This window comes from Onychomys torridus, chromosome 13 (genome assembly GCF_903995425.1).
Source record: "Onychomys torridus chromosome 13, mOncTor1.1, whole genome shotgun sequence".
NCBI classification, from domain to species: Eukaryota; Metazoa; Chordata; class Mammalia; order Rodentia; family Cricetidae; genus Onychomys; species Onychomys torridus.
Genome location: NC_050455.1, coordinates 23,740,246 through 23,754,663, shown reverse-complemented (window position 1 = coordinate 23,754,663; position 14,418 = coordinate 23,740,246). Strand labels below are relative to the sequence as shown.

The 14,418-nt window shown below is 42.8% G+C and overlaps 1 protein-coding gene across 13 annotated transcripts in view; it reads right to left on the bottom strand.

The window, feature by feature from the left end:
• Apc (APC regulator of WNT signaling pathway) overlaps positions 1-14,418 on the bottom strand; it is a 100,700-nt gene that overhangs the window by 51,290 nt on the left and 34,992 nt on the right. For 8 of the 13 annotated variants that reach the window (XM_036205102.1, XM_036205106.1, XM_036205110.1 and 5 more), the window contains 2 exons: positions 920-1,004; positions 50-248 (listed from right to left, as the gene is read on the bottom strand). In XM_036205102.1, the coding sequence (XP_036060995.1) occupies positions 50-248; positions 920-1,004 (284 nt within the window). Of the gene's footprint in view, positions 1-49; positions 249-919; positions 1,005-8,033; positions 8,187-14,418 lie in introns of all 13 variants that reach the window. The other 5 variants (XM_036205107.1, XM_036205103.1, XM_036205115.1 and 2 more) reach the window with 1 other exon arrangement.

Here is a 14,418-nt window from a genome sequence, read left to right as displayed (position 1 = left end):
GGTGCGTCCATGCACATGCAATACTTAATACATAAGTAACAGATGTTACCTTTCTTTTTCAAGCTCTTCTAAATATCCAGTGCTTTCTCTGCTTCCATTTACAAATGCTCTTCTTGGGAATGACCCCATGGGAACAGGACTGCACTCTCCTGAACGGCTTGACACCGATCCTTCCCGACTTCCATAGGAGCGAAGGGACATCTTTGAGTGTAGTTTCACTCCAGGGAAATTGCTATCTAAGTTAAATTCTAAGCAGAGACAAATTCATATGTAGTAACTGTTTTATGTCATGTAAAACATCCCTAAAGCTATTACATTATTTTAAAAGTGAAGTCTCAGGTTCATATTCTAACTACAAACTACATTACTGAATAGATAATTATTTAGAAGTTAAAAATTCCCCTGCAAGTCAGCTTGAGCAAGAAGAAAAAAAGCATAGTAAAGGAAATGACACAAAATGTCCATCCTCAGTTCCCTGTAGGCAATACTTAGGAACTCAAAAAGTCATTAGTCTAGTTTCAATTATTACTAAGCAGGGTCCCTAACTGACACTGGAATTTTTAGGCAATAAAGTAACAAAGACATCTGAAAACAGATTCTGTCAGAAACGGCATAGGAAAAGCTAGGCATCTCCATCCCAGATAGAACACAAAAAGACAATAACCCTGGGATGGACCTGCCACGGAGTCTCGTGAGACATGGCATACTGAAGCATGGTTAGTGACTGGTAGAATGCAATGCATTTTAAAAAAGAGCTCAGAATTTTCAAGGAGAAAACAAACTCGTACACTTAAAACCAATGACATGAAGCAGAAACAAACACCCCTTTTATCTATTTGCATTCAACAGCTACGACCCAGCATGGAGGAGGAGAGGAAGCTGAGCCCAAACAGTATTTCCAAAGACTCCAAAACTGTACCTTTAAGGCGCTCTAGTAAGTCAATCTGTCCAGAAGAAGTCATGGTTTCATCTTCAATACTTCCCTGCAGCTGTTTAAGTACTTCCTATTGGAAAGAGCACAGCACATTAGCATAAAATTCTAAGCAACTCCTTGAAGACATGAATTTGTATTTCTTGGCATTTAGATAGGATCAGGAAGAAAGTTATTCCAGTTCAGGGTGACAACATACCATAAGCTATAATGTACATTAAATATATTACCTATTATTCATTATGTTATATCCCAATAATAATAATAACAGCAGCATTTGTGATAACAGTGATTATGAGGAGCCTCCATGCAAGACACTTCATGGCACACTCAAAAGGAAGGTAATGGGGGTTATGATCAAATGGCATTATATGTAGACATGAAAAGACATAATGAAACAAACCCATTATTCTGCACAATATAGACTAATAAAACACACCATCTGTTCATTTTTACAAAAGGTGGGGGAATTGTCATCATCTTGAAAAGTTGACAGCCACATACTTGCTTGAATCATAAACAAAAGGCTGTTTAGAACCCAAAGCTCTTGGGCCTGTATCTTCACGACCCGGACACAAGTCTGCTGTTTAGCACCACAGCACACCTGAGCAGTCGCTGGAGCACTGACTGACAGTTGGCAGACTAGCTGCCCCTGCCCTTGACGTCACTGTCTTCTTTCTCACATAAATTACTTCATAATTAATTTTTCTATCCGGTGACCTGAAAGCCCTGTCTTCGTGTTCCTTGTAACTTACTTATACTTCCCATTTATTGAAGCATGCCACTCTGACTTCCTGCTTGGCCTTTCCAAGTCTGATTTGGAAAATGCACTGAATGTCTGCAACCCTAAAACTAAGGGCAGTGTGACTACACAGGAAAGTCATCTGCAGAGGCCCTGAAAAGGAATCTGTTGAAGAGCCTGCGCAGGAGGGCAGCCCCATTGCTCTGCCTTCACCCTGCTGCTGAGAGCAACCAGTCTGCGGTCTGAGCAGTTGGGACTGGAGAGACTTGGGTGTGAAGGTATGAGAGTATCACCACTGTGAGAATGAGGCCATATTTACATGGGGACAGCTCCCCCAGGGAGTGCAGAGCATGTCCAAGGTTAACTATCAACTGCAGGTCACTTCACCTCTTTCATAGTTTGGAACTACCACCGTGGACTGCCTGTGATGTTTTCCCCCAGGGTTCTAATTCTCCTTCCCTCCATGGCTAGCACTTGTAACAGTCTTAAAAACCTTATCATCTTATGACAAGATGACCACAGCAGATAAACAAAGTATGTAAAAGAGGATACCACTGAACACATTAGTACAGAAAGACAAGAAAGGCTTCTCTCCAGCCCTGGTGAGAGAATTACAATTTTAATATGGTGGGCGAGCTGGAGGTAAAGCTCAGCAGTAGAGTGCTTATTTAGGACACACAAGGCCCTAGATCTGAGCATTAGTCCCTCCCCAAACCCTATACAAACTGAGTTATTCTGATATCGCTCACATTTTCTAATCTTAAAGCTGGTTCACATTCACAACTTGCAATAAAATTGTTTTTTTAATCTTTGAGGCAAGACTTACAATCTGAATTTGAATCATGGAACCCACATGGTAGAAAAAAATTGACTCCTACAAACTGTCCTCTGACTTCCATATGTATAACACGCATGCATGCATGCATGCATGCATGCACAAGGAAATAACTGTGAACAGAAAGTCTCTGTGGCTGGGCACAGCTTAGCAGTAGAACACTTTTTGTAGAGAATGTGTGTCGCCATAGGCTCCATTCTCAGAGCCAACACCAAAGCCTCAGCACATCTGTTAGAAATACACTGATAAAAGCAACAATGTAAACAAAAAATGAAATGTAGGGGGTTTTTTTGTTTTTGGTTTTTTAGGGTTTTAAGAGTAGCAATTCTGCCTGGCGGTGGTGGCCCACGCCTTTAATCCCAGCACTCGGGAGGCAGAGGCAGAGGCAGAGGCAGAGGCAGAGGCAGAGGCAGAGGCAGAGGCAGAGGCAGGCAGATCTCTGTGAGTTCGAGGCCAGCCTGGTCTACAAAGTGAGTTCCAGGTGCAAAGTTACACAGAGAAACCCCGTCTCGAAAAAACAAAAAACAACAACAAAAAAGAGTAGCAATTCTGGAAAGTATCAGCTTGTACCAATTCATCTGTTATGTTATCTTTGTTAAGTGCTTTGACTTAACTAATGTCACTGGGCAACACTGGACTTGCCAACTCATTCATATCCAGTTACTTTGCCTTAAGATGACAACATCTAGTGTGATTTGTGTTACTTACAGCTTGCAATGAATAGTTATGTCTACTCCCTAACAAAAGTAACCCCACTTGTGTTTCTACTTTGAGGCTCAATATACACAGGTACAGACCTTCAGTCCTTGAGTGCTTACCCTTTCCAGCTTTGATCCCTCAAGCTCTTGCCAGTGTGCCTTCAGTCCCAGAAAGAAGCATCATGCTGGAACTAGACAGTCTGCAGCCCTCTGAGTCTGTGTTTTCTCCTTTAACATCATCGTAAGATGCCTCCATGGTACTGCATGTATGCATCCAGGGTTTTTGGTGAGGTATAGAAGTCTGCTACATGAACACACTCTTGGCTAATTCTTTCTTCTCCTAACTGGACATCTGGATGGTACCAGTCTGAAGGCCACTATGAAGAATGCCAGTATTCTTCTGTATAAGTATCTAGAGGGCATAGGCACTTATTTCTCTTGGGGTGATTTCAAGTTCAAATGCTGAATCACAGGGTTTACCTTGAAAAGAAACTGCTGTAGTGTGTGTGTGTGTGTGTGTGTGTGTGTGTGTGTGTGTGTGTGTAAATAGGCCCACCAGCAGTGTGTGAGCATTTCAATAGTCAATTTACGTGACTCAGTCTTTCAAGCCGTAGTCGTGTGAGTAAAATGACCTTTGTGTGTCCCTGACGACAGGTGGCAGTGAACTACTTTCCATTAGTGCACCTGGCCATTTATCTTTCTTTTTGAATTGTCTTTTTAATTCTTGAGGCCACGTTGCAAAACACTGGCTATTTAAACCCATTTGCTGTCTACTCGTGTGTGTGTGTGTGTGTGTGTGTGTGTGTGTGCGCGCGCGTGTGTGTGTGTGTGTGTGTGTGTGTGTGCGCGCGCGTGTGCGTGTGCGCGCGCGCGCACCAGGAGAATTCTGGGAGTCAGTTCTCTTCCTCCATGCTGAGGCAAGGGTAATTCTTCTTTCTGCTGCTGCTGAGCCAGGGAGTCCAGGCTAGCAGGCCTCGAGCACTGGGAGATGCTCCTCCCATCTCTGCTCCTCCTCTTACTGAGGAGTGCCAGGACTACAGCTTTCCCTCTGCTTGTACCACCAGTGCTTACCCTTCCCCACTCCATCTCCCCGCCCCCATTAGTTCTTATTGTTTATAACACAAGTCCTTTATAGCTTTTGGAACAAGTTCTTTTGACAAATATATGTGCAATGTGGTAAATGATTTTCCTTAGTCAATGATGGCCTGTCTTTCATCTTCTTATTGAAGCCTTCTGGAAGATGTAAGTTTTTAATTCTGATGAAGCCTGTATTGCCTAGTTTTATATCAACTTGCACAAGCTACTGACATTAGAGGAGGGAGTCTCAACTGAGAAAATGCCTCCGTAAGATCAGGCTATAGGCAGGCCTACAGGGTATTTTCTTAATTAGTGATTGATGGGAGAGGGCCAAGCCCATGGTGGGTGGTGCCAACCCTAGGCAGCTGATCTTGGGTTCTATAAGAAAATGGGATGACCAAGCCATGAGAAGCAAGCCAGTAAGCAGCACTCCTTCATGGCCTCTGCATCAGCTCCTGTCTTCAGGTTCCTGCCCTGACTTCCTTTGATGATAAACTATGATGTGGAAGTATAGTCAAATGAACCCTTTCCTCCCCAAGTTGCTTTGGTTGTGGTGTTTCATCACAGAAATAGTCAACCTAACTAAGACAAGTTAGTACCAGGATAACGGGATATTGCTGTGATGGATCTGACCATGTTTTAGGAGAACTGTGAAGGACTTTGGAACTTCGGGCTAGAAAAGCCATCGAGTGTCCAAAGTCTGGTGAGCTGTTCTGTGGGAGCTTGAAAGATAAGAATGCTGAGGGCAGTGCAGAAGATGGAGGCTTGGCTTGTGAAGTTTTAGAGGGAAGTTTAAAGACTGTATCAGGGCCATTTGTTATTTTTAATTCTGTGGTTCTCATTAGCTGGGGCTGCAGAATCAGCCGTGATTAGCAACATACCAGAAACTACTTTGCTTTGCTGGATGCTGTTTAGCTGAGGCTGAGAAATTAGTGGTGACTAAGAAGAGCCCAGCAGGTAAGCTCTGGGAAGTGTTCCTGAGAGTTAGAACATTTTTTTTTATGGTAGATAAAATTCCCTGTCAAAATTTTATAGCATTTCTGGCACTTTATCGATAAATTTTCAAGACATTATTATATTTATGTCAAGAATCTTTGACTAACTCCAACACCTGGATTGCTTCTGTATTACTTCCTACTTTCTGTTTTCTTTATTACCATTTTCTTACTTCTTGAAACTTGACAATATGCCAATGGTGTGTTTAGTAGAAAAAGAGAGACTTAAGACGAGTGTGTTCTTCTTACAGAGCTTGTCTTCCCCTGCGGGGCTTCTCTCTCCCATCCTGCCAGATACGGTCATTTCAGGTTTGAACTCATTCGGTTTTCAGGACATTTCAGTCTGATTTGGTTTCTCGAGTACGTCCTTTGTATTTAGACTGAAAATATGGAAGTCTGTTTCCTGGCCTCTAACCTCCTACTCCATACAACTCCAAATCCGACCTGTGTCTGGGAACCAGACACGCCTGGCATGGCAGATGCATCCCTGAAACATCCCACTGTGGTTTTCCATTTCTGCTCTATTTTCTGGTGGTTGAGTTGAGGTTTTTATCTAGTCCAAAAAGTTCAAAACCTGGCAGATACTTTACGAAACTTAAGTTTCTCTCTCTGCAGCAAGACCTGCATTTATTCCTCCCTGCCCCTTCCTCCAAGACTTGACACCCACAGCAGAGGCAGCCAGGGTCTGCAGCTCCTACCTGCCTTCGTGTGTGTCCCCGGGCAAAGCTGCCTGTGCCCAGGATAAAGCCAATGTCCCCAGAGAGGAAACTCAGCAGTAACCTCAGCCTGGCTTTGCTTTTCACGATGCTGGGGACTTGTCAGATCACGTCTCTTACAATAGTTTAGTAAGTATATTTAAACAGGAATTCTCTCTAAACACAGCCATAGTACATACTTACACCTAAAAGTAAGTATTTCCTCAATACTCTCAAATATGTGGTCTGCTCACATGCCCCTAACTCCTAATATACATCCTCCTGTGTTACCCACAGTATTTTTGTTTCTATAGTGATGTCATGTACCCAACAACAGGGCAGTACCCTCTTTTGCCAGTAGGTGGTAGTACTGCCCATACTTTGGGCTTCCCTAGTTTAACCTGAAGCTGTGTCTTGCCTTGCTTTGTGGTGACTAGGTTAAAGCTCAGGAGACATGCTTCGGTGTTGTTCTATGTGGTGCAAAGAGTGTTTGAACTACTGTATTGCATTAACTTTAACCCAACATGGACAGTACCAACGGTCTCAAGAGTATCTCTTTACCAATCAATAGAAGATAAAACAGGGTACAGTTCTTGCTCTTTAACAGCACAGAGCCAGTCAGGAAACAATCCAGAAATAACTTCATTGAAGGCTGTAATTACTGAGATGCCGTAAGCCCAATCCTAATGAAATACATGGATGGATCTGCAAGGGTGTGTGCAGAAACACCCTCAAGTGACTGCTGAATTCAGGTGCACCTTAAGTTTATTTCTCCTGTGCCTGGTCTATGAGCAAGCAGCCTGGGGTGTGACGTGTATGGTCACCCTCAAAGACACTCTACTTCAGCATGGAGGTGGACCTAAGTGTCGATTAAAACGTCTCCTCTAAAGTGGTTTTTAAAAATAAGTTTTGGATTTTCTTAAACAATTAAAGGAAAACTTCAAGCTTGATCTGAGTTCTGCACTACAAATCAGGTGTGTACTGGGTCGACAGGCCCTCCAGGAGGAGGTCTGCCAAGTATATGCAGTCAAGAGTCCAGAATGGGTCAGTACTTTGTGTCCCTGAACTCTCACAAACACACACCCTGAACAAGTTCAGAGTGCACAGGGCTCTAAGTGTTAAGATACCAAATGGCTTTTTACCTAGTAGGTTTATAGTTCGCCTATTTCCAAAAGGATGTGGAAGTGGGTATTCGAGAGACGTTATTGCCAGAGAGTTTTATGGCAATGAGAATGGGGGAGGTAAGAGAGATAGGTAAGAAAGTATGTAAGAGCAAAAGGCTGAGCTGTTAGGATGCTGGAACTAAAGGGTAAAGAAGGAAGAGAAGAACACTGTCTTTGGTGAGACACAACAGTCTAGAAAAGAAGGGAGACTTGGAAATGACAGAAAAGGAACTAGACAGACTAGGAAATATGTCGAGATGAGGAAAAAGTCAGGAGTTAAGATGTTAGAATAGCCAGGCAACAGAGACAACACAAAACAGAACTTCCCCGTGGGAAGGAAGTACACCATTTCTGGTGATAATCTCCGATATTTGGGGGACGCTGTCTAACTGAAAATTAAAGTAACTAAGGTTTTCATCAATTACTTTGAAGACAGAATGTTTTCCCTTCTACACACTAAATACTTTACTGTGTAACTTTTCTTACTATCTGGCCTGGAAGTACCATGGAAATCACCCTCTAGGCTTATGATACCTGCATTTTCCAAAGACGACAATGGACTATTTGAGATACACTGTAAAATAAAGCCAGTTTCTATGAGCTATCCAGAAAACCTTTCCTCTAAACTGAGTATAATGATAAAGTTGGGGGGAGGATTATTTTTAAACTTAAAAACTAAGAATGAACTAGTCACCAGGGTTAATTTGTTTTCTTTGCAGGATTTATTAAATTAATTGAACACGTTTACTAAGACTGTTAACTTTTCTAAGAAACAGTTTCTATATTGCTGTTTAGCTTAAAGTCTACTTTTGGTAAGTAAAGTATCTTAGCTATCCCAAGTTCACAAGAACTGAATGAAAGTGGACAGGCTACAATGAAAAGTTGCAGTCTTGATACCTTCATATTAGATGCCTCAGTTTCCAGTTTTGTAAGATGATTGGAATTATCTTCTAGCTCTTGTCGAAGATTTGAGTTCTCCATCTTCAGTGCCTCAACTTGCTTTAACAACTGATCATATGAAGCTGCAGCCATCCTTGGCTACCCTTGGACCTATAAGGTTAAAAAGGATTTTGAAATTCACTACTAAAAATGGAGAAGCTGCTTGTTCTGTTCTGAAGACAGAGACCAAGGCAGCAAACTGTCCAGAGGGAGGGACGGTGCCCGTGCAGGTCTGGTCCCCACATGCCATCACGCAAGCAGCAGTGGTTTCTACAAGGACGGATCGCGGGTCTTGGGGAGAGAACAGGGTTGAAGCGGAAGGCAGGACCTCAGGCCTATTTCCACAGGTGAGACTTCTATCTGGCAAGAATCGTCCAAGTCCTGTACGTCCACCTTGACAGAACACAACACCGATAAAGAATCGTTCAAGTCCTGTACGTCCACCTTGACACAACACAACACCGATAAAGAATTTATATGAGTAATGTCCTTTAGTCTTGGATTTGGACACGGTTGATAGGTTTTCAGAGCCAGAATAGATAAATGAGACCAGAGTCCATCTATTTAATGAAAGGCTTGTCTGAAACCGTCATCCATGGTGAAGTAGTTCTGGAGATTGAAGACGTCACAGAATAGTAGCCATTCACAAAATCTCACCAGGTAAAACATAAAACCGAGACTTTTGATAAGAACAGGCATTCTATGGCAGAAGTGGTCTATATCCAAATGGAGGCTAAAAGATACTTGAAAAAGAAAGTGGATGAACTTAGAATAAGACTTCAAAGACAGTGGAGAGGATGGAGAGAAGAAAGAGGGTGCTGGGTCATAGGAGGTTGTTGGCGTGAGCAGATGCTGAGTCAGACAAGGGATAGTATAACTAATGGTAGAGTAGGACTAATAAAGACAGATTCCGGAAACCCACACTCTCTTTCTAGAAAATGTCAACTCACTTTGGAATCAAACTTAAGAATAAACAATTCCGAATTACTTAACTCAAGAATATTAAATACATGTAAAGATCTTGATACAAAACGCTTCTATGAGAGGAAAGAGGACATCTGTTTAGAACACTGCAGGCTGCCTGCGACACTGGCTAGTCCTGCAATACTGGAGTCAAAGGACTCGGATCTAGAAGGTTCTACAAGGCCAGCGTCGCTGGTGAACCTGGGACAACCTCACGATGTCTGAGAAGGGAGGCTGGAGACCATCAGTGCAAGATTTCCAAGCTACACACAGGGAGGACTTGTGATTGGAGGCACGGGTCCCAGGCTCAGGCACAGTCGTCTATCCGTCAACTTTCGCCCCTTCCTTATTTCAATTTGTAGATGGCATTTGCCACTTGCTTCAATATAACTTAAAGGAATGTTGTTAGGAGTCAGTTGTTGTTGGTTTTTACTCTTCTGGGGCGCCCGCCACCCAGCTCCCAAATAAATCAATTTCTGTCTGTGTCTCCTCTGTCTCTGTCTCTCTCTCTCACACACACAGAGGATTATGGATGCCCAGTCTTAGTTTGGCTTTATTTCTAGCCAGCTTTCCTCAACTTTAAATTAACCCATCTACCTTTTATCTATCTTTTGGCCTCTGGGCTTTTCCATTCTCTTACTTCTGTAAATCTTACTCTTACTATGTGGCTGGCTGTGTAGCTGGGTGGCTGGCCCCTGAGTCCTCCTCCTTTTCTCTAGCTCCTTGATCCGTCCTCCCAGATTTCTCCTTCTATATAGTCTCTCTGCCACCAGCCCTGCCCATCTTTCTCCTGCCCTGCTATTGACTGTTCAGCTCTTTATTAGACCATCAGGTGTTTTAGTCAGGCACAGTAACACAGCGTCACAGAGTTAAACAGGTGCAACATCAACAAAGGTAACACACCTTAAAATAATATTCTACAACAGTCAGTAACAAAATATAGAAGAAAAAACAACAATTCTAAGTAAACACACTATAAAAGCACACGTGTAGCATCACTTCTTAGCAAGAACTTTTGGCGAAGCCGCCCTTCCCTTACATCAGAGAGGTAAAGAAGTAAACCCCTTTCTACAGGACCATGGAGAGCTCTTAAAGACAAAGGAGAAATTCACAGGATTAATCTTTTTGATGTTTTATATATGCTTATATATATATATATATAAAAGCAGGTCCAGAAATACACAGCACACTGAAATTATCTGACAAGTAGGGATACAAAACTCTAATAATTAAGCCTTAAAGTAATCTATTTAAAACACAATTACAGGTAATGTTACACTAAAATAACAAAACAAGGAAGAAGGTAATGTGGGGTGTGCACACCGGCCACAATTACATAACAACAAGAGAGCAAGCTGCCCCGCAGGTTCTGATGGGGCTGACGGCACATTGTTTGAGCACAAGAGCGCAGTGCCCACAGAGGCCAACAGGAGGCATCGCATCCTCGGGCGCTGGAGTTACAGGCGGCTGTGATCCACCCAGCGCTCGGGAACTCAGGTCTGCTTGGGTCTGCTGCTGAAACCCCCAGGTTTGTTTGGAATGGTGGTCTTTCAAGATTTTCATGGCCTCTGCTCCCCTAAACAACCTCAATCATTGAAGCCCTGCCCTGACTCTGTAGTAGGGAAGACTGAGATGTCTCATGGAGGGGGTGGGCTACTCTACCTGACCACCCTTCTAGGAGGCTGGAGCTGTCAACCCCTAACCTGCGACTGCTCCACGCGACAATTGTGAATGCACGCATTTACTTCGGGAGTACTGTTCATGAAATCATAAGAATTTCACACCCAATAGTGTAACTGGAAGTCATTCAACAACTTCTTTTTAAAGGACTGGAGGTGATGCTCAGTGGAGTTCTGGCCTAGAATGTGCAGGGTTCAATCCCCAGCACCCACTCAAGCACAGCAAAGAAGCTTATGTCACCATGCCTTGTGAAATGGAGAAACTAAAAAACCTGACTTCACTGAGAGTATGCAAACAGCTCAAGTTAATTTCCTGTATTTAAGATGCCAACTCAGATCTCTGCTCACACCATAAATAATAAGGTAGGGCAAGAGCAAGCAAGAGGAGGCTACAATCCAGACTTTATCCAAACTCTTACAGAAAACACATGCACTGCAAAAATTGAAGCAAGGAACAGAAAGGCAAAAATATGATCATGATTAAATGTGGAGGATTCATTATCACTAATTTAAGTCTGGGACTGCTATTTTTTTTTTTTTTTTAAATAACTGCTTGTATTGGTTTCTAAAAGAGATATATCTGCTAATACTTTTATATGGTAATAGAATAAATACCAATGGAAATACTAAAGGAAAATGGGAAAATGATAAAAGACCATCTAAAATCATGAGATCATAAAAGACAGATCATTAGTCAAACAAATCTGAGAATGTCAATGAAACAGACAATGTACCAGGAAACGTAACTTACCAAACTGACCCCCATAAAGAGATGGGGCACTTCTCTACGAAGACTGACAGTACGGTTGGGTATGGTGATACCTACCGTCAGTCTTAGCTCTAGAGAGACTAAGGCAGAAGGGACAGCTACACATCCCAGGCCAGCAAGGTCTGCAGAGAGACCGGCAAGGCTGTATGACCAGTGTGTACCACTCACTGGACATGAACAGATCCGCAGAGAGAACAGAACTAAGGAGAAGAGGTGTTTTCAATTCCAATAGCAATCCTTGTTGAAAACAGTAACAAGAAAGAGCTCTTCCAGGCCAGGGCTGCAGCTCAGTGTGGCGTGCCTGCTTAGCAGGTTCACATGAAGCCCCAGGTTCAACCCCAGCACCAGACAACCACCCAAACACTCCAACTTCTTTAATGTGATTCATATCAGCCCTAAAAGAAGTGTCATACTTACACAGAAACATTAGATTACAGCAGTAGTTAACACAAATTAACGAAGGCAATTAGAAGGCAAACCCTGGATGAAGTTTTATACAACTGGAATAGTGGAGAATAATATATGGCTCTACTACCAGACAAACGTCATAGGTATTTACACGTTCAAACAGAAGGCAGCCAGGTGAGACAGAAGAAACAAACCCCATTTACCAGAACTGCTGCTAATTCATGCCTCCACATATAAATCTATGGATTAATTTTTTTTTTTAAGATTTATTTATTATGTACACAGTGTTCTTCCTGCAGGCCAGAAGAGGGCACCAGATCTCATTACAGATGGTTGTGAGCCGCCATGTGGTTGCTGGGAATTGAACTCAGGTCCTCTGGAAGAGCAGCCTGTGCTCTTAACCACTGAGCCATCTCTCCAGCCCCTCGATTAATTTTTACAGAAGTAACCCATGGGAGAAAATATAATAGATGGATGTTGTAAACTTATACAAGATCTTCAACAAGTGAGAAGGCATGCCTGTGTATGAGATTCAGCATCATAAATGCTATTTCTCCCTAAATTAACATAAATATTATAATTCCAATAAAAATTCTACAAAAAAAATTCCAAAAATTATTTTGGCTATTTTCTGTAGCTACACATTTGGGGAAAAAAAAACTAGCAAAAATATAAAATGACAGCATGAATAGGCCCACCACATACTCACATGAGGCCCAAGCTGTCCTCAAACTCACGCGTTGTTTTTGAGATAGGGTCTCACCACATAGCCCTGGTTGGCCTGGAATTTCACAGTCATTTGTTGTAGAATATGATTTTAGGGTGTGCTACTTTCATTTATGCTCTAGAACATTTGTTTAATGATGGAAAGATGTGTTTGATTAAATAAAATTCACCTGTGGTCAAGAGACCGAGTCAGCAGCTAGCTGACAGGAAGCGGCAGGGAGGAGGAGAGCAAGGAGAGGAGGTGAGCTACTTGCTATTCAGCCTCTCCGAGGAGAATTCACCTCAACCTTTGACTCTTGAGTTCTTTAGAGAGACAGAGATTTAGATAAGTTCCCTTGTAGCTTTTGAAAGAGTCGGTGCCCGAGAGAGCAGAATTCCCCCAGGCTGCAGCTGCTGACGAGGACAGCGAGGCTTGAAAAGCAGCAACTGTTCAAAAAACAACAGTAAACCAAGCGCTTCTACCCCAGTGCTGGAGGAAACGTGTGCCTCCACACACAGCCTCAATCAAGTCCTTTCTGAAGCTGGAGTACTGATATATAAAGAAATCACTAGAATACAATTTTTAAAACATGAAAGTGGACATACGTAAATCGAGTATATGGTAAAGGTAACATCTCAACTACAGGAAAGAAGAGTTTAGGGATGTCAAACAGAAGGACAGCCCTGAGGAGTGGTCTGCTCCTCAGGCTACAAACTAGGAAAGGCTGTGGAGGGAAAGCTTGGGTCTGTGCTAGGGACTGAAGCCTAGCCTTGTGTGCTGAGCCACGAGACACCAGCCCCAGGAACAGTGACTGAAACGCTCGAGAGGCTGGTAGGAGGCCACTGGAGCGCTCTGACAAGAGGCTATCAGTTAGCTACCTTAGAACAGATTCAGTTCTTAGGCTCCTTCAGATGGGAGAGGTCTACTTGGCATAACAGCATTACCACACTGGCATTAAAAATAACAATGAGGCTGGGGGTAGAGACCTAGCTCAGTGGCAAAGTAACCTGCCTAAAGTGTGCAAGGACATGGAGCCAATCCCTAGCAATAAAAAAAATAAAATTAAATTAAAGAAAATAAACAAAAACACAACTGAAGCCGGGCAGTGGTGGTGCATGCCTGTAATCCCAGCACTTGGGAGGCAGAGGCAGGTGGAGCTCTGTGAGTTCGAGGCCAGCCTGGTCTACAGAGCTAGTCCAGGACAGGCACCAAAGCTACAGAGAAACCCTGTCTCGAAAAAACAAAAAACAACAACCACCACAAAAAAAGTGAAGACAAAAACTCAAAAAAGAAGGGTGTCAGCCACTGTTGTCTTAAATGAAGCAGTGGCTAATCAGGGCAACGAGAGAGCCTATGACACCTGAAGTGGACTTCTGGCCTGCACCCACATGTGCGCATGCCTCAATGAGATAGTAGAGGCATTACAGCCTCTTTACAATAAAAAGAAACACGTGTCTACCTATTATTGCCACTTGTTACCACAGCGCAGAGGTCTTAAAAAGCATTGTAAATCTTATTAACATGAAGAATCATGGCTACAAAGAGAAGAAATGAAACGAACAAACAAAAACAACCCTCTTTCTTTAATTTTCCAAGACAGGGTTTCTCTGTGTAGCCCTGGCTGTCTTGGATCTCACTCTGTAGACCAGACTGGCCTTGAACTCACAGAGATCCGCCTGCTATGCCTCCTGAGTGTTGGGATCAAAGGCGTGCACCATCACCGCCTAGCTCCCTTCCCCAACAAAAAACTTAAATGTGAAAATATGACATTGTCAGATTCCAAACTGATATGTGAATTTGAATAAAGGACTTAATTCC